This window comes from Coenobita brevimanus, chromosome 27, assembly GCF_032717465.1.
Source record: "Coenobita brevimanus isolate Jiangsu-jjx chromosome 27, ASM3271746v2, whole genome shotgun sequence".
Classification (NCBI taxonomy): Eukaryota; Metazoa; Arthropoda; class Malacostraca; order Decapoda; family Coenobitidae; genus Coenobita; species Coenobita brevimanus.
Window position 1 is genome coordinate 20,968,824 of NC_136980.1, and position 21,253 is coordinate 20,990,076.

The 21,253-nt window shown below is 42.9% G+C and overlaps 1 protein-coding gene across 1 annotated transcript in view; it reads right to left on the reverse strand.

Annotated features, from left to right (window-relative positions):
• The window catches only part of LOC145394427 (gamma-glutamyl hydrolase A-like), a 235,196-nt gene extending 217,771 nt beyond the window's left edge, over positions 1 to 17,425 (reverse strand). The window contains exon 1 of the mRNA XM_080268293.1: positions 17,355 to 17,425. Coding sequence (XP_080124419.1) covers positions 17,355 to 17,421 — 67 coding nt within the window. The 5' untranslated portion in view covers positions 17,422 to 17,425. The remainder of the gene's footprint in view (positions 1 to 17,354) is intronic.
• Between the last annotated feature and the right edge of the window lie 3,828 nt (positions 17,426 to 21,253).

Consider the following 21,253-nt stretch of genomic DNA (forward strand, 5'->3'; position numbering starts at 1 on the left):
TGTTCAGCCAGGGTTTGTGGGAGGTGTGTCCGTAAATGTTCTGAGAGATAATGGTTCCTCAGGTTGCTCCGTCAAGCAAAGTTTAGTTTGGCCCGACGAGTACACAGGTAAGCAGATCCAAGTTAGACTTATTGATGGATTAGTGAGATTGTTCCCTGAGGCACGTATCCAGGTGGCATCTCCTTTCTACACTGGCTTGACAGCTGCTGTTGTCATGCCAGAACCTTTGTTTGACCTCATTATCGGCAACATACCGGGCGTCAAAAACACTTACACCATAGATGTTGCTACTCAGACTACAGCTGTGGCAGTAAAACGAGCCATGGCAAAGGCTCTGAATCGTGTCACCCCACTGACCATCGCCAACACCGCAATATCTGATTCATAGTCAAGATGTCCAAGAACAACAGTCTGACCTGACACTTGCCTCAGTGCGTAAGAAGCTGGAGGGTAAAGTGATTAAGTATTTACGGGGAGGTCAAGCCAGGTTCCTTCATAAGCGAGGGCGGCTATACCACGAATCACAAACACCCCAGGGTGAGGTTCGACTGCAGTTCGTCGTTCCCGCGAAGTATCGCCGAGCAGTGTTCAAATTAGGTCATTGTTCTGTGATGGGAGGTCACATGGGCCAAAAGAAAACCTATGACTGCATTCATGCTGACTTTTTCTGGCCAGGAATGGGACAGGAAATAACTAGGCTTGTGCGTTTCTGTGATGTGTGTCAGCGCACCACTGACTGGGGACATGTCCATCCTGCGCCATTGAAACCAGTGCCTATAATCTCTGAACCGTTCAAGAGAGTAGCAGTTGACATTGTTGGGCCAATTTCTCCTAGGGCAAGTGATGGATCAAAGTATATCCTTACTATCATTGATTTCGGCACACGGTGGCCTGAAGCCGTGGCCATTAAGAATATAGAGGCCATCACTGTTGCTGAGGCATTGATTGAAGTGTTCTGTCGCGTAGGTATCCCCAAGGAGGTCTTAAGCGACCAGGGTTTGCAGTTCACCTCTGCAATGATGAACGAAGCATTCAGGTTGTTGTCCATCCGAGGGCTGCGAACTACACCTTATCATCCCATGTGTAACGGGTTGTTTGAGAGGTTCAATGGGACTCTCAAGATGTTAAAGCACATGGCCACTGAACAGCCAAAGGAATGGCTGCGGTTCATTGCTCCTCTTCTATTTGCTTATCGAGAAGCCCCACATAATTCCTTGAAGTTCTCATCTTTTGAACAGGTGTATGGAAGGTCGGTCCGTGGACCACTTCAGGTCCTTCAAGAGTTATGGGACGATGAAGAACCCGACCCTGAAGAGCAAAGACCACCTACACCTACGTCCTTGATCTAGCTGACCGCCTCCAGTCGACGTGTGAGTTAGCTAAGAATTGATCAAGGCGTGCGAAGTTCAGAAAGCCTATCATGATAAGGCAAAGCTTCGTAAGTTCAGTCAAGGCGATAAGTGCTTGGTGTTACTCTCCACTGCCCAGAACAAGTTGTTGGCACAGTGGAAGGGTCCATATGATGTAGCAGAATGCATTTCTGACCTCAACTACATAATTCAGATGGGGAATCTTCGTAAAAGGTTCCACGTTAACATGCTGATGGCTTATCATGAGTCAAACCCCGAGGAGACTGGCCTACTAGTAGCTGATGACAGTGACCAGCCACGGGAAGAAACCGGGGCAGCCATGGTGATCCCATCTGATGACCATGATGACGAGCCCTTCACCATTCAGTCCCGCAAGAGGAGACTGTCGGAGATGTCTTACTTAACACTGACTTAGCATTAGGAAACCAGAATGCCATTAGGTCATTGCTGTCAGTATGCTGATGTCTTCTCTGACCAACCTAGACTTGCAAAGGTTGATTGTCACAAAATTGAGTTGACCAGCAATACTCCTGTAAAGGTTAAGCCATATCCAATTCCCATGTGACTACTGGACGCAGTAGACAACGAAATTGCTGACATGGAGACTGCGGGTATTATTGAAAAGTCCTCATCTCCTTACTGTAGTCCAATGGTAGTAGTCTGCAAGAAGGATGGTGGAGTCAGGATTTGTGGCGACTATAGGAGGCTAAATGCAATCACCAAAGTGGATGCTGAGCCAATGGGTGACCACATTGCCATCTTCTCCAAGCTGGTAAGGTCACGATATTTCACAAAGCTCGATTTGGCGAAGGGATTCTTTCAGATTCCCCTTCACCCCTACTGCCGTCAGTTCACTGCCTTTGCTACTCCTAAGGGGTTGTATCAGTATAAAGTCCTCCCATTTGGACTTACAATTCCCCAGCAGTATTCAATTGTGCCATGAGACAAGTGCTCCATGGTATTGTAGGAGTAGAAATGTTCGTTGACAATGTCCTTGTTCATTCTGCCACGTTGAAGGAGCACCTCAGACTCTTGGAAATTGTCTTCAGTAGACTCCAGAGTTTCAACATGACTGTGAAGCCTAGCAAGTGTAAAATTGCTCACCGTGAGGCGGAGTTCCTTGGACATTTGTTGGCAACAATCGCTGCAGGTGTCAGGGTGACAAGATCAGAAAGGTTAGGGAGGCCCCGAGACCTGTGACCAAGAAACAGGTTAGGGCATTCCTTGGCCTAGTGGGGTATTATAGGAGTTTTATCCCCAACTTTCCTCTTATTGCCCAGCCATTGTACGAGGTGATTCGGAAACATGCTCCAAAAACCACTGAATGAGGAGAAGCGCAAGAGAGACCTTTTGCCGCCCTAAAGAATATGCTGTGTAAGGAGCATATCTTACAGTTGCCTGATTCCAACAAACTTTTCATACTGCGCACTGATACTTCACAAGATGGAGTAGGTGCCGTATTAATGCGAGAAACAGAAGGTGGAATCTTCCCAGTGGCATACCACAGCCTTAAGCTAAAACCCGCCAAGAGGAATTACAGTACTGTTGAGAAGGAACTCTTGGCCGTGGTTGATGGTGTTAAGAAATATTACTATCATTTATATGGAGCACCATTCACTCTGGAAACCGATCATATGCCACTCACTAGTCTCAGCACGACTAAGACGGCTAATGCAAGATTGACACACTGGACACTGTATTTGCAGCAGTTTAACTTTGTTGTGAGATACATCAAGGGAAGTGTCAATGTAGGTGCAGACCTGATGTCTCGCCTGCTAACTGATGACTAACATGGGCAACTGTTGTATGCTGGGTTCCGTAAGACAGGCATCCTCAGAGATTTATGCAATCCAAGGACCAGCCTGGTTCCCAGTTAAAAGTGTTACCAGTAAGACCTGATGTCTCGCCCGTTGGTCCCACAGGACACAGTACGTCCAGGACCTGTATATACATGTGTACTGTAGGTTAAGGGAAAGTTCGAGACCCCCATAAGGACAATCCGAGGCTGTGTTTGAATTACCTTGTGGTGTCTCGAGCTGTGGGCCTCTCTGAGGATTCCCAGAGAATGAATATTATCCACATGAGTGTTCACACCCATGGTGGGTGTTAAAATGTGACCTGCCTGAGATTGCGTAGGGATTCTCAGCTTGCCAATGTTAATCGTAAGTGTAGAGTAGGGTTTAACCAGTAAACTATAAGGCTCTTTTGAGATTCTGTCCTCGGACCACATTTCCTGGTTAACAATAATGTAGGTTTGGGGTTTATTCAGTAAACTATAAGGGTCTTTTGAGATTATGTCCTGGGACCACGTTTCCTGGTTAATAATAATGTAGGTTTAGGGTTTAGCCAGGAAATTATAAAGGTCTTTTGAGATTCTGTCCTGGGACCACGTTTCCTGGTTAATAATGTATCCAATACGAAAATAATGGCGACCTCGAATGTACAAAGCTTGGCTGTCACTTAAAATTTTCGGTCAGGGCGTACTTTTGGTAACATAAGTACTGAGTACTAGGCAGAGAAATTGTAATTCAATAAAGATTGTTTGTCGCAATTACACTTTTGATGCTCCACCTTGATTGCTTTCGCAGGTGCAGCTGGCGGGTGTAGCAATTTTGTCGTGGAGATCACCTGATCGTTTCTGCCGCATGCTGCTGCCTCTTCTCTTCTGCCTCGTCGCCTCTATTTACTATTAATTTGTATTATATAATTTTACATGTAGGCACAGTTACACCACAACTGTCACACCTACACCGTGTTTTACATACATCACACTACATAATAATTAGTTGTTAATGTAAATGTAGGAAACTCTTCTCTCAGTTTGACTTGAGTACAGGATTTTTCACCCTCGTCACGGTGTTTTTTCCTCAAGCTTGCTTCTGTTAACGTAAATACGAGGTTTTTATGCTCATGGGCGACTGTGATTTTCTCCTGTAGCAGGATAGTACACACCACCACAGTGTGAATCTTGTGTGACTGAGTTAGGATTTATATGTATGTATATCGAAAATTTTTCTGAAGAAAAATTTGATTTTGATGGGGCGTAATGTCACGAATTCGCACGAGCGTATTTATAAATTCGTGACATTGTATTTTAGTGAGAAAACCATGAATTCTAGTGGAATTCCCACTGGGCATCACTCAGTTCAACCGTCCTCATATTCACTCCGATCGTGATGGTTTTCAGAACATTTCTCATTGTTTCACAAGTGATCATTCTTATCCATAACATTAGTGCTTTTACTGAGTGATTTACTGTGAGCCTATATCACTCACTTTCTTTCCGTTGACCGTTGAAGTTAGGCCACGCCCTACTTCCAGCAAACACAGCCATCTCTCGCCCCCTTTCATACTTTGAATTTAGTCAGCTTTCAGTCACTGCGAGGGTAGGACCGTTTATGCCAAGCATAGGGCAGCACCTCCGTTGTACAGCGAGTTCCTGAATCTCCACCTAGACGGTGAATCGGCAAAGCAGGCTTAGCGAATTGCAGCGTTTGATGTTCAGCACAGATGCCCAGTCTTTTTGCTCGGCTCCCCTCCACTGACCAGTATTCCTGTTCGTTTGTTCTCGGTTTAAGTGTGTTTAGCTTTTGAATGAGCGAGTGAGTGTATTCTCCTTGTTATTTTGAATTCATTTTTGAGATTCATGTAATGTAAATTTATTTCATTGTAATCAATAAATTTATAGTTCTTTTCTTTGAGCTTAATGTAATTAGAATCGTGTTTTATTTCTCCACATTAAGCTTATTTTAGTTGCAGCTCCTAGTTTGCACAAACTCTTTACATTATCCTTAACTGGTACTTAGGCCAGTTCTTTTGTATCAAACTTAAATCCACTGTGCCAGCCAGGAGTTCGCATCAGCAAGAACCTGTTTGTTATTATTAGCATTAGTTTTTTATTGTCAGGGGTGGAGTCACTTCTCGAGAGGCTAACAGTACTACAAACAGCACTCATGAGTAATTAGTCTCTGCTGTGTACTGTTGAGAAAGTTTATAAATTCTCATCTTTGTAGAATCAGCGAAGTAAGGCAGCATAAAGTAAAACTTACAGCTTGATTTTCATAGGTCAATTCCTTGTCTCTGTTTTCAATTAACATCTAGTTATTATTAAATCATAATTTCACATCCCCCCGTGACATAATTAACCAGATCATCACTGAAGTCTGTATTTTTTTGCCAATATTATCATTATTCTTTTTGCTTAAAAAGTAAATGGCCATTACTCAGAGGCACTTTGGCCTAGAGCCTTCAAACTTTGTCAGATTAAGCGCCCAGTTGGCAGCAGCTTCTGGCTAAATATGATGGCATTCCATCAATTGGATCACCGGATATTATTCAGAATGTAAAAAAAAATAATAATAAAACGGTTTCCAGGACGTTACCTCAGAAAGTTTTAAAATTTACAAGCTGAACTTTTACTACAATACAGTCTGAATGTGGCTGCATTGCATAAGGGTGAATGGTTCTAATCGGCTGATTATTCTCTGAGATGACCTACTGTAGAGTGAAAAAAACAAAAAATGGTAACTCTCCTGATATTCAGCATATCACCTATTTCTGAATGGAGGATCTAAAGCCACCAAATTTGGTGGACTTATAGACTGTCATGACCTAAGGTAAAATGGACAAGAACAATGACCTTGGCCTCACGGTCAAATTATACATCTGCTTCCAGTAGGCAATGGCTGTAGGAAGTTTTTCTTTAGCCCCTCCGTGGCTGTCAGCATCGAATGACGTTTAGCCGATAAATGGCCGCAGGTGTCGTTTGAGTGCGGCCTATAAAAAACGGCGACAATTTTTGGGAAGTGAACGAACGTTCTGAACGTCTTCAGACCGACCTACACTACACTCCATACACCCCGTCAAGCAGTTCAGAACCTGCTGCTGTAATGAGTGGATTTTAGATTTTTTCATTCCTGGCCATGCCTAAACAAGCACAACTACACCCATTATCTTGACCCAGACAGAAAATATCATCTTTGTCCTTTCTTGCAAAACATATACAACCATCCTGTTTCCGATTATGAAATAATACAGGCACAAACAAAAAAGACATGATAGAAAGAATAGAATACATTTTTGTCTTGGTATCTTTACCTGTTTGCTCAGGTTTGTTGTACTGGTTTGCATCATTCGATGCAGTGCGACTTGTAGAAAACTGTGAAAACTTTCGAGAAGTGAACGAGAATCTGGAACATGAGACTGACCTTCGCTTCACACTCTCACACCTCATTCGTCAGTTCACAACCTGCTGCCACAACGAGTGGATGTGCGATTTTTTCACTCGTGGCCAGGCCTAAACACACGTAGTTACACCCGTTATCTTGACCCAGACAGAAAATATAATCTTTCTCTTCCCTTGCCAAACACATACAACAACCCTGTTTACGATTATTAATAAACACAGGAATAAACAAAAAAGACAGGAAAAAAATAGAAAAATTTATGTTTGTTTTGTATCTTTACCTATTTTCTCAGGTTTGCTGTACTCTTTTGAATAATTTTACATATTTTTTGCCTTTTACAACCAGAAGAGGAAAGTTTTCAGTGTTCACGGGATGCTTTCATGGGTGAAAAGGCCTTCCTTCCCTTCCTGCTAATTACGCCATCCAAGGTGAGAATGGCAGGTTGTCTCACAATTCAACCCTCAATGACCAGGCTGTACACTCAAGGGATGACCTTTATCTCATTCAGATCTGTAAAATGACACTCTCACCCTCCAATTTTCAACAAACTCCACTACCCAGACTACAAAATAAGTCGATACTACCATCAACACAACACCAAAAAATTCATAATTTTTTACATTCAAACCTCGCACATAATATATTCTGAAAAACTTCAAAATACTCATACTGTATATAGTTATTTCACATCTTTTCAGCAACATTGACAATGTTTTTCAGTTAAAAAAAAAAAAAAAAAGGGGGCGATGTTGCATCACTGCAATAGCTACTTGTGACTAGTATTAGCTACCTAAATTTATGCAACTTCCACATTCGATTGCATGCTACAGGATGGGTCTAGGAAGCTGAAATTTGCACTGGCAGGTGCATCAGAACTTCCTCTTCAATATGGTAAGGAAAAAAAATCAATTTTCAAAACTTCAGAAAATGGTCCCGGCATCGGCCAGGGGCGCACGTAAAATTCCGGACCCACGGCCATGGAGGGGTTACGAAGTTTTTCTTTAACAAAACTGTCCTTGGACAGTTTTAAAGTGTTCTTGTACAAATTCACTTTTCGAAACTTCAGAAAATGGCCCCGGCATCGGCCAGGGGCGCATGTAAAATTCCGGATCCACAGCCATGGAGGGGTTAGGAAGTTTTTCTTTAACAAAACTGTCCTTGGACAATTTTAAAGTGTTCTTGTAATTATTATTATCACCTGCCTGGTGAGGCCATAATGTATTCACCTGTGCCTGTGTCTGTTTGTTCAGACAGTATCTCAAAATCAAGTAGGCAAACTACATCGAAGTTTTATTGCCAGTATCATGGGATATATGCCATGTTTGTTATTAATCTTTGCTAAGCTGTGATGATTTGCCCCTGACTGTTTGAACATTTAAACAGATACCATCTAGCTTTTTCCCTTAGCTTGCCATTAATCACCAGTTTTTATCGTACCCTTAACGAAGAGAATGGCTGTTTTAGGGGTAACGATTAGAAATTCTTCAAAGGTTTGTTATAGTCAATAACCTTCAGACGTTTAACTTAGTAGGAAGAAACTACAAAATCCTAAAACTTTTTTTTTTTAGCAATGCTACGATGATATGCCTCAGATTCCCAGAGGATTACTGATCTATTTATTTATTCAGATATTTTTTAGTGATGACAAACAATTCGCATTTCTGGGTGAATGTTCTGCCTTTTATTATTAAAACTTCCCACATCCCTTTGAGAAAAATTCTTTCCCACAAAAAGTGTTAATGGCCATTATTCAGAGGCTCTTTGGCCTAGAGTCTTCAAACGTTTTCAGGTGAAGCACACACCTGGAGACTCCTCCTGGCTTATTCTAAAGGTGATCAATCCAATGGATCACTGGATGTTATTTAGAACAAAAAAATAGATTGGGGGATGTTATCTCATAAACCACTTAAGTTAGCAACTTGAAAATTGCAATATTGCCTGCGGGCCACCTTGCACAAAGGAGTATGGTTCCAATCAGCTGATTATTCTAAGATCGCCTAGGGTAAAAAAACTGGGACTTTTCTAGATATTCACGATGCCACCTAATTTTCCATCAAGGATTAAAACTAGAGCCAACTAACTTGGTGGATGTATAGACTGTGGTGATCCAAGGTGACATACACAAGATCAGCGACTTGACGTTAAGGTCCCTTTATGGCTTGGCTTCTGGTTGGCAATGGCTATGGGAAGTTTTTCTTCATCAGAAATGTCCTTGGACAGTTTTTCTGTGTTCTCCTTACAGTTACAATCAGTTATCTTCACACTATCGTTACCATAAAATGTAGAAAGTAAAGCTGGCAAGTTTTCACCCTGACTCACCTCCATATTACATAAAAATGGATTAGACAATATGTTGTAACAGTAAGCAGGATCGAATATTCCTATACATATTTCGTATTACATTCAGTATCTTACCATTTACATTCTGCTCCATAAACTTGTACTACAAACCTCACAACACCATACCAAGTGCTTTTTTGTACTTAATACAAAAAACAAAAAGTTTCCTCTTTTTCCTGCTAAACAAGTTTAGTATGCATTTAAGCAAAAATACACAGTCTAAGATGGAGTATCCAAGTCAATAGGTAGCTTGTGTCTCACTGATTATGAGCACAGTGTCTGAGAATTTTTTTCAACATTCGTTTAATAGAGACGTAAATAATTTCCCCATACAATAAAAGAGTGTGATCCCTCAACAAATTTTTGGGTCATGGGTGTTACCCTTGTTCTTATACAGCTGCACTACAGTACCGATGAGCCACTCAGATGGAATGACACGGGTATCAGGCATCTTATTCAACAGTTTTACATATAAGGGGTACAAGAGATGTTGGGTGCATTTGATATATTCCTTTAATATCAAATCATTTGCAGGGACCTCATTATTCTTTTATTTACTAGTGCCTCTATTTTATTGAATAAAATGAAGTATTAGTAAATTAATATCAATACTGCCCCAAGAAATGAAATATTAAAGGTGGTGCTGACCATCAAACACTTATTTGATGTAGTGCTGCCCATTTCATCCTTCAACTTTATAATTCTTTTGTCTGCCCTCCTCAGTTCCTATGTCTTCCATCCTTCCTATCACATTTCATTAATCTGTCCTTTCTGGTGGCATTACACTGAGTGACAAGCCTAATGTTTCCTGTAAGCCAGGGAACCATTTGCAACACTGGGTGGCAACAATAAAACCAACCCTCACACGTTATCTACGTGTCAACAATTGTATGGTGATGGGTTAGTGACCCTTCCCATAAAACAAATGACTCAAAGACAAACAGCCACTCCTTATGGGTTTATGGTGCCTGGCTATAGATAGATAGATAGATTCTCTATATTTCACCAAAAGTTATGAGGTTATTGAGTAATGATGAGGTGTTTTCATCCTTTGCCTCATACTGATTTCCATTAGCATTTTCATCATCATAAGCCGGAAATTTAAAATATTCATAGACATATTAAATTTAACTGGAATCTCATTGCTTCTCTTAATATTTTTCAATGATATTTGAATCGTTTCTGTAATATTCACATAACGTCTTAAACTAATTTTCTTTTTTTTTTTAACACTACTTAGTTCCCCTTTATATTTTATACTTCTCTCAGTCATATTATTGTACTAGTGATTAGAGTACACCCTCGATATAATGAAATAATTGGTACCAGACCCTTGATGTTAAAGCTGACAGTTCGTTAAAGCCGAACATCATGTTGTTTAATAATTTCCCAGGCATCGTGGCTTTTACAGAGCAAAGATCGTTAGATATAGGGCATCGTTCGGTCATACAGTCACACACAATAGCATACAGCTGGGTCTATATGGCTCTTTTTTTTTTTTTTTTCAATAAATGCTCTATTTAGGGTTCCTCTCATGACGCTGGTTTCCCAGAAACTGATGCAGCATTCAGCAGGATGCGGAGGAGGGCGATATGCATGTGTGTGTGTGCTTGTAGGGATGCCATGCTAGTCGGTGTTTCCCCCCACGTCCATTCTTTCACCGAACGAAAAATTTTTAAATGAACGTAACGTTCGGCCAGCTCAAGGTGGTTGTTGAAACCGAAATTTGTATAAAGGAGGGTTCAGTTTATCATGGGTTTACTGTATTCTTATGCATATTATACTTGTGCCTAAGATTGTAATATTCTTTTCCACACTTTCAGCACTTGGTATCATACCCTTTTAAGTTAGTACTGTTACTCTTTCTGCACTGTTACTCATATATATATATATATATATATATATATATATATATATATATATATAATTCTTCAGTTGTGGAAATATTTTACTGTGCGTTCAATTAAGACTTGTTTCAGTTCCTGGGTTACCTCATGAAGAAACAGCTCATCAGTCATCACAACCAACCCATTCACTCTGTACATATCAATATTCCTCTTATATTCACTCTTCCCTGTTGTCTATCCTTTTTTTCCTTCTTCCTTGCATTAAAAGAAAAAAAAAATCTAGGCATCACACATTCATCACCTTCTGGATGATCATCTGTTGAGCCAACAGTAATTGCAGTTCTATTAAATTTCAACTGTACAGTTGTAGTCATAATAATCAAACAGAAACACCCCGTCCACCAGAGAGGTGGTGTACTGTTCTCTGCATCTAGTAACCCTGATAGGTATGTAACTTTGCCATGTTTTGTTTCATCAATAGGATGAACCAAACGTGGTGATCACTGCTGCTGTGTAAAGTTATTGGTGGTAATATATAAGTTATTTTCTGTCAAAATATATACTGATAAAAGCATGTAATGATTAGGCTATTTTTTTTTTTTTTAATTATATCACACAATACGTCCTCTACATAACGGCGGTTATTATGAATGACACGGATTTCATGAGTGATTTAGTTTCGGGTCACGAGCTATGCAACAGTTAACAATTCATCATATAAGTCATAGTTAACATATTTCCCAATCATTGAAGGGTGAATTATCGTAACGCCCATCCTACCTACCATGAACTTGACATTGGCAGGCCTCTGATATCGAAGCAAGTTCACTACGTAAAGGAGGTGGTGCCACAGGAGTTGGGAAGGTGGGGGTGGGGGACCTGGGAAACAGGAGGAGGGAGGTGGGAGAGAAAGCGGGCAATAGTGGTCGAATTGAGGGCTAGAAGAGAGGCGTGATGGGGTAGGGGGCGGTGGACTTTGGTAGACGACAGGAGCTACAGTGGGAGGGATAGATTACAAGGTGATGACTGGGCCAAATCATTGTTTTATGGAGAATATGGATATTTACAGTCAGACCACGAAACGTTACGTTGACGTGTCCACTTGTAATTGACCGTCATGGTTTGTAACAATTCACGACACACTTTCCATAGGGTGACTCAGCACCCATGTATATTGAGTATGGTGACTGTTTGTTAATGCGCACATATATGACATGTCCCTACAGTTTGTCATATGTCACAGCTGTTGTTGCAGTGACTGGGAAATACTCGTGTAGCCTATTATGTTATATCATCATGGATGACGACTGATATCGCAAACATGGTAGCGATAGACCTATGTACGTTTTTCCTTTACTATTAATAAATACAATCAGTCTGATCGTAATGATGGTCCCTATGGTTCTCATTAATATCTGCATGACACTGATGTAAACAGATGGATTAACTTAACCAGGTTTATGTTATCATTTTCTGTATGCCATGTTTGGCTGTTGATTTTACACATTGCCAGTGATTATTAGTCATATTTAGGTTCATATTGAGCAACTCGTATGCCCCAAGCATTCCTTCACAAACCCTCGAGCCAGTAATGGTGGAACAAGGTTATAATGTCTGCATTTATCCAATCTGAGCATGTCCATATTACATCAACTATGCCAATTTCTTACAGAAATCTCTTGTATTAAATGCAAACACACACTTTATCTGCAGTGTGCTTTGTTATACTAAACAATCGAGTAGAATTCACACTGTATGAAACTGACAGAATAGAGATAAACATGAGGACCATTGTCCTGTTCACGGAGAGCAACTACCGAGCCACTCATTTCAGCAGTGGCCAACCATGGAGCTGTTGCTCTGGCTGAGTGACGGTGCATATTGCAATCCGTTAAAGAGGACAGGTGATCCACTGTCCTTGATGTATAAACATGTGATCTGCTGTTCATGGTGTGGCAGTCGTTATGGCCATCTCCCCTCCCCGTCAGTACCCTTGTCTGAGTGCACGCGGATGCCGGGAAGAGGGAGGGGCAGACAGTGAACTGAACACTGAGGTTGTGAGTCAGATTGCTTTACAGTTATACATCCTTCATAACATGATCTATTCAATCAGTATAGGGTTTACAGTAATCCGATATAAAGATCATTTTATACAGCTGATAAGACATCTCTCAACCCATGTATTAGCCCATCCCAGTATAGCCACCTGTGTTCTGGAACCTAGTCCATCCTCCCCTCCCCCAAGCAAATCATGTTTTTGTTTACATCGGTATGATACAGATATTATCGAGAACCATAGACACGAATCGGTACTATTATCTAATATTCATTGTGGCAAGAGAATACTCCTCCCTCTCCCTCCTCTGCTTTCAATATCAGCCAGGTCTGTCTTGTCCAGTCCACCGCATAACAGGGGGTATCTTGTGAGTGCATCTGCTGCTCGGTTCGCCTCCCCCTTCAGGTGCTTTATGTGAAATGAGTATATCAGTGTCCTTCTCCTTGAGGATGAATATGTGGGGGTTGATGTTGTCTTGCAGCTCTTTGTCCTTGAAGATCTTGGTGAATGCATGGTGGTCCAGACATCCCAGCAGGAACAGGCGAGGCTTTTTCAGGCACTATGCGATGGCAAGGCCCCCCCCCCCCCAACGTTGAGTAGTTCTTCTTGGCCGCTGTAAGATGGCGGCTGCTGCACAGGGCCAGTTTCCAGCTGCCCTTGCAGCACAGGGGGTTCTCTTGAGACAAAAACTGGTAGTACTGCTGCAACACCACGAAACCAATGCCATGCATGCTGAAGTCGGCGAACACCGCTGTGGGCCGTGTGACATCGTAATACTGGAGGCCCTCCACCGCAAGCTTGCCTATATCCTTTGTTGACTCGAAGATGAACTGGAGTTGGCTGTCCCAGTACACCACTTTCCCTGATGTTCTTTTTCAATAAGTCTCTGAAGGGCTCCATGAGTGGTGCAATGGCGAGGAATGATGCCACCTGGTTCACCAGCCCGAGCCACGATTGGATATCTGTGAGGGAGGGGCATGATGGTATCCCATTTCCACAAACGTCAAGCAGGAGTATGTCGTCGACACACTTCAGTCTACCGGGGATCTCTGCTGTTGCGCTGTTGAAGTGCTTGATAAAGGCATCCTGCCCTGCACAGTGGCCCATGGGTGTGCGCAGGTAATGGAAGCGGCCCCATAGGGTGATGAAGGTGGTAAGCTTCTTACTCTCCTCGTCCAGAGGGATCTGCTGGTACCCTGAATAAGTGTCTGCTACTGTTTTGAACATGTGCTTCAGCATGCTGGCAATTGCGCTGAGTTGGAAGCAGGTGTGGTGGGTCTCCCACTGGCTTGCCTGGTTCAGCCACTGATAGTCCACTGTTCTGCATGGCAGCCCGTCCTTCTTCAGAACGACCACCATACAGGAACACCACTCCCTGGGTTCTCCAGCTGGTATGGGCTTGACGATTCACATTTTCTTCTGTCAGGGCATATGGGGGAGTATTGAGCTGGGCGGGGATTGGGGGCTCTTCTACCTGTTCAACGCCCCCGACAGTCACAGGCCCATTAGGGAAATCATGTGGCACAATGCGCAGTGCTTTACACATCTGCAGTGACAGATACAGCTGATGCATCCCATCAGCAAAGTACAAGTATGGCATTGCAGACCTTCCGGACATGTTGAAGCGGCATTCCTTGCATCCCACAACATGTAGGCTCCGGCCCACAAGGTGATTAATACTCATGGTAGGTCTCTGTAGATTTTGCAGAGTCAGCCTGAGGCCCAGTATGAGGTGTCATCCTGCTATGCATACCTATGTGCCTTTATCAGCTACCGCTGACAGCTTGCATGCTGCTGGTGGGTTGTCACACTCCACTTCCACCCTGAGGCACGCTGATGCCTTGGCGCTGGCTATTGTGACCCTGCCGGTGGTCTTGGCTGGGCCAGCCTGCTCCTCTGACCTACACACTCACTGGAAGTGGCCGACCCTCCCACTTCTGCGGCAGGTGGCCTTGATGGCAGGGCACCAGTGCTCCCTGTTGCACTTGCTGCCACCCCACCTCCAGCAGCCCTTTGCTGGTGGGAGAGGGGCATGAGGCTGGGGTGGCCCTGCACCCACCTGCTGTGCCCAAGTGGCACTGGTCGCTTCTGTTTCCTCATCATCATTCACTGAAGCACTTGCCACACCACTCTGGCCAGGCACTCCCGCCTTTTTCTCTGCCAATTCGAACACTTCATAGGTGTTTGTGATTTCTTCCACAGAGTGCAACAATGGAAGTTGCCGCAGTACTTCTGTTTTCATACTGAGGTTGTGCAGCCCCATCAGAAGCTTTTTCGACAGCATGAAATCATCGAGATTTATGGAACACTGGGGGCACTTAGAATCACACTCTACCTCCTTGGCCCTACATTTCACCACATATGAACACATACTATCACTGGGCTCCTGCGTGTATGTGAAGAAGTCTGACCATGCTCCTACAGTGTACCTGAGGTCCACAACCATGCTCCTCACCATGCTGATGGCCTCCTCAGTGCACATGGCCTCAAATCTATGCCTGGCCACTCATGCATCCACACATTGCTAAACTTCAGGATCACCCAGCAATCTCATGTCCATGGCCAAGGGTGGGACCCACGCCTCAAACTGGGATGGCAACATTCCCATAGTAGCCTTACTGAGAGCTGCAGGTGGTGCTGGCACTCGCCACTGAGCCTCGGCTGGTAGGCTGTCTCCATTCCTGGAGATTGAAGCTGGGGTGGTGGCACATTGTACATGTTGCTGCATACTTGGTCTTCCAGCGCCACGCGGCTAAATCAGCCTTTTGACTCTGGGTTCGCCTGCTCAAGCACTTGGCCACCCATAGGACTCCACTGCGCCATGTTGAGGTGAGAACCAGGAGGGAGATGGAAACAACAAGGCCAGCTTGAGATTTATTTTAATAGGTGCAGGCAACGGCACGTCCTCTCCCTGCAGTGGTCTGAGTCAGACTGCCCACCAAGCCCCAGGCGTGGCCAGTGGGGGGAAAACTTCCAGCACAAATACAAATTCCAACACCTATCAAACTGACCCTTTGATTTTGGATATCCAGGTTAAATTCTTAAACTGGACAAAGGACTGATAATATGAGCTCTCCTACTGCTGGCAATGGACAAACACCTGATAATACGAGGTCTCTCCTATTTCTGGCAATTGTTGCTATTTATACTGTACTCTGCAACATTTGGCCATATTCTTCTTTTCTTTAGATTCATGGAAACTGTAAGTATGCTCCCATTTTTTTATTGTATTCAATCAGGAATTTCTCTCCAAGGAAAGGTGCGTTGTGTCTCTACCTCCCTGTTGAATACTGAAGGATTCATTAACCCCTTCAGTATAATGTATCTTTTTTATCATATTCTTACTGCCTTCACACAATGACAGTATACAGTAATCCCTTCAAGACCCAGATGCCCAAATCCCGAACACCTCAAGTCCAGGACATTGTGGGCTTGGGTTCATTAATCCAAGTCATGGAATATTCCCTAAGATATCCGGACATCTGAGGCACCAAAAATGGCCAAAAAACTGCAAAATGCAAAAAATCAAGCCGATATGTGTTCATCCCTACTCTAAATTTGCCTCGGTGATGAACAGCAGTGTTTTGGCACGTAGTTCCGGTGACGTCCGCTAGAATGACCCTGCATCCTCCTCATTGCCCTCCTACCTACTGTCGTGACTGCATGCTCGTCGCCATGGCGCCCACGTGCTCGCTTTTGTGGTGGACAGTGAATAAACTGCAACAGATCACCACTAGACCACATGGGAATTTACAGTGTTGTGCAGTGTTAAGAAATTAGAATTCAGGGTGCAAAGGATTACGTGCAGAGTGCGACACTGGCATGTTGCAACTGGCGTGGCGCAAGTAAGAACAGAATGTGTAATGTTAAACAATTATAATTCACAGTGCAAAGGATTAAGTGCAGTGCAACACTGGATTACTGTACGTGCTTCAATTGCACCTTCACCACTGTCAGAGCCATACAGGAGGTGGGTTAATGTTCGTGATGGCCATGGATGTGTCGTAAGTACCCTGTACACTGCTAAATATTTTCCATAACCACTTCTAATTTCTCATTCTTTGGTTCCATTTCATTTCATAGTTTATGTCCCTTTTTTGTGTGCATAGGGTCTTAAATAGGTGCTGTGCATGTCCGGTAGGGAACTATATAGGTGGCTTTCAAAGTTAGGTTGGGTTGGGGTCTATAAGTACCTATCCAGGGGCATTTTTCCCAAGCTCCGGACAAAACCAAGTCCTGGACATGCCTTTGGCTCTATACTGTTCGATCTTGGAGGGATTACTGTATTTCACTTTGTGAGACTTTTCGATCTGGAAGATTGAAATACAGGTTTCATTAACATAGTACGTGAAACCATTCTTCATGTAAACAAATACGCCTAATGTCTGCAAGCATATAATGAAAAAAATTTTCATCATAACAGCGGGATTATATCTATAATAGGGCTTACAGCTATTCCACAATTATCTGCCCACAGCTGGTCTACCATATACCATCGCCCTCTAAGTTCTAATAATGCATGCATAATTGTGAAGGCAGTGGTTCCGTTACTCACCTATAACTGGGCTGAAGTTTAGTTCTGTCATTTTGGGGGGATCCAGGTGACCATGTAGTAGCTTCATCAGCGGAAAGATGAGGCCAATGCCCACCACCAGCCACAGTATCCTTAACAGCTGCTGCATCCCTATCAACTCCATCTGTGCTGAAGAAAAAAAAAAAAAAAAAGCAATAAGCCTATCGTCCATACATGTAATGACTGTACAAAGAAGACTGAAAATCACAAGGATACTGAAGGATGGAAAAGTGAAGCATATCTACCACACAACATATAATGATGGTAAAACGAAGCCTGTTGTCTACATGTGATGCCGGGAGGAAAATATCAGCAGAGCACATCACCCACACGTGCAGTACAATGACGGGGGGAATACTGAAACCCACCCTTCACACACACAGCGATTGAGAAACAAGCGAAGCCAATCGCCAACACTTATAATGTTAGGGAAAATGTGAAGCCTATCATCCAGGCATATAATACTAAGAAAAAATGAAGTGCATTGTCCATATATATACTGCTGGAAGGAATCAAGCATGCTGGATTGCATGACCTGCATCATGCAATAAAACTGTCAAAGAGTATTAGACTAGGATTGGTGATTAAGGTTATGGGTTGGATATGGTGGAACTTAGGTGGGTGGTTGGGTTTGGGCAGGAAAGTCTACCCAGTTGGAATGAATACTGCAGGATCAGTGGTTTGGATGCAATGCATATTTGTTTCAAAATAGTCTTAATAGCCCATGAGACAGTCAGCTGATATTGATTGATCGGTACCACCTGAGGGGAGCAAACATTATCGTCATTTTCTAATAGCTATCAATCTAGCAGATACTGTATTATCAAAAATACTTTCAACATCTGAATCTGATTTATTTATTTATTTATTTTTTTTTTTTGCCATATTACAGTATTCTCTCTGAATCACAATTCTGTATATACCCACATAAAGCTCACTTGACCATGCATTTGTGTTTCTATCCTGTACAAAGTTTATTTCATTTTGTTTCTTGCTTTAATCAACCAGATCAGGTTATTTTCTTACTATTACTATGTTTTCTCTTCAAAAAGAGGGTGACCGAGACAGGACGAAACACTCACGAAATTACAGACACACACACACACACACACACACACATTTACTCGCATCTTCGCCTCTAAAGGGGAAAGGTACCGCTCCTCACCGCACAAGAGTCAATTGCGAAGTGCAATCCAGACACATAGGCAGCAGGGCCCGACAGCAGAGCTGGTTTACCCCTCCTACATCATAATGGACCTATCCCCTTCGACGCATCTACCCCGATCAGCTGGTCAGACCAGGCGCGGGAGAACATCTCATCGGGGCCACGTCACCATTTATTCATTCACAATTTCTCTCCATTCATCCCTATCATGCGCAGCCACTCTTCCTTGCTCTGAAGACCTCCCTGTCACATCTAATGCTCTCTTCACACAGTCCATCCATCCTATTCGTGGTCTTCCTCTCAGCCATACATCTCACATCAGATCCAGGTATCTTTTACATCAATCGCTCTTCATCCATTCTCTCCGTATGCTCAAACCACCGCAACATTCCTTGCTCCCCTTGATCAGCCATCTCTGGGTTAACTCCAGTTCTCCTTCGCATTTCATCATTTCTCACTCGATCCATAGGTGTCACTCCACACATACTCCTCAGACACCTCGTCTTCATTACGTTCAATCTCTTCCACTCTGCTAGACCCATATTCCACGTTTCAGCCCCACATAACGCAGTCGGTAACACTACTCTCTCATACAGCCTTCTCTTTACATATATTCTAAGTGAACGTCATCTAAACACTTCTTTCATTCCTCTCAGCACCTTTCCAACTTCATTCATTCTAAACTTCACCTCTGCATCTGTTCTTCCACCCATTGCAACATGTGACCCTAAGTACTTAAAACACTCAACCTCCTTAACTAACCATTCAAAACTACATTCATCCTCATACCATCTGCCAACCTCATACCCTTCATCACTTTAATTCTCATGCTGTCTTCATTTCGTCCTTTCACACACCCTTCCTAAGTCTTCTACCAGCTGTCTCAATCTCTCCTCCGAATTAGCCACCAGTGCAGTATCACCTGCAAACAGCATATGACTCAGATTCCACTCTCTGCCATCAGCATTCACCAGACTCAGACTTCTACTTACACTCCTGCATTTACCTCCTTACAACACCATCCATATAAATATCCTATTGCACAACCATGGGGCCATCACACACCCTTGTCGCAGCCCCACTCACAGGGAAAACCAGTTACTCCTTGTATTTCCTACTCCTGCACACGCTCTACTATTTACATAAAATCTTTTCACTCCTTTTTTATTATCTCCAAAATTACAGCTACGTCATAGGGACACGATGTAAGGGTTTTGCCGGCTCTGCTTACTACCTTTCCCCACTTTTATTTTCGTTTCCTTAGAAAGCCAACGAAACTATTCTCCAAACCTTCAAGCTGGTTCCTACTATCTGGAACCAAACAATAAACTATTATTTTTTGTGCATTGACCAAATTTGCTTTGGTGTTGACACGACATCGTCTATGTTTGTTTAGAGTCAGCATGGCGGTTGTCATGGTAACGTGACGTCACGCCTCTATTTTATTCCACCAAATGCCGGATGATTTTATTCAACTGAGCTAGACCTTGAAGCCTGAGTGTTTTTAACTTGGGTTAATTTTCCTCTCATAACTACGATTCGCTTTGGAGGATGAGCAAGTATGATAATATTTGGCACGCCCATTCCTTATCCACGCTGAGAAGACAGCTGTCCTGTGACAAGGGATAGCAAGTTGCAAAGAACCTTCTAATACTGTTGGTGTTGACTCGCCCTCTCTCAGTCTGTTGTATCTTTCACATTTGATTTCGACACTTGCAGAGATTTTAACCCTTTTGTTGTGGTGAATTCACAGTTTGCACACTACCTTTATAGCCTGTCGCATACTAAGTTACATAACCTCAAGGTAGGAAAGTACACACAAACTGGACAGTTGCGGACAAGACACTGGCGCCATGTTCCGGTCCAACAATTATAGAATTCTTATTCAGCATTCAGAAAATTTTGTTGGGCTCTGAAAACCACATTTCCAATTACGAGAATCATTGTTAAGTCTTGCATTAATGAAATGATGAGGTGTTTACGTCGGCAACTGTACGATAAGCACACACACACACACACACACACACACACACACACACACGAAGAAATGTGACGTAATGCCAGCAACAATACACTGTCCCTGTATTACACTAACACAATGCAATATGACATCACTGCACGCTCAGCCAATACTGTCACGAGCAAAAGTTTTGCCTACAGTAATATTCATTCCTTCTATCTCTTGTTTCATACTGTGAAAAAAAATATTAGGTAGCATAATAGGTACAATTACCACAGGTGGCGGGGAAGTGTCGGCAAGAGTCCCTTTGCTGCTTTGTACACACTAGGAATTACAGCATAAGGTAATACTGTATCTTTTAGGCAGTCTACGCACGAGATATGCCGTCAAGGCAGGGGATCACAGACATCACCCTTACAAGTGCAACGTCCACAGTGCTACTGAGTCACCTCACCTCATCGGGGTACTATCAGTATTGCTATTTTGGCACTAGATGTAGCGCTTTTTGTATGATTTTGGCGCCAAAAAACACAATTTACTCCATATCTAGCGCGTTTTGAAGTCTAATTTAGCGCCAAACTTTGAACTGTTCGCCTATAGCTTAGCATGATTTTAACATTCAGACCTAGAGAAAGTGATCAGATCTAAATACCCGTAGATAAAGTGTTGAGACCTCTAAGATAATACTAGAAGATCGTTAAACTACTGACCTGAGTCATTAGAATAATACTTTATATCACCTTACTCCCCAAAATT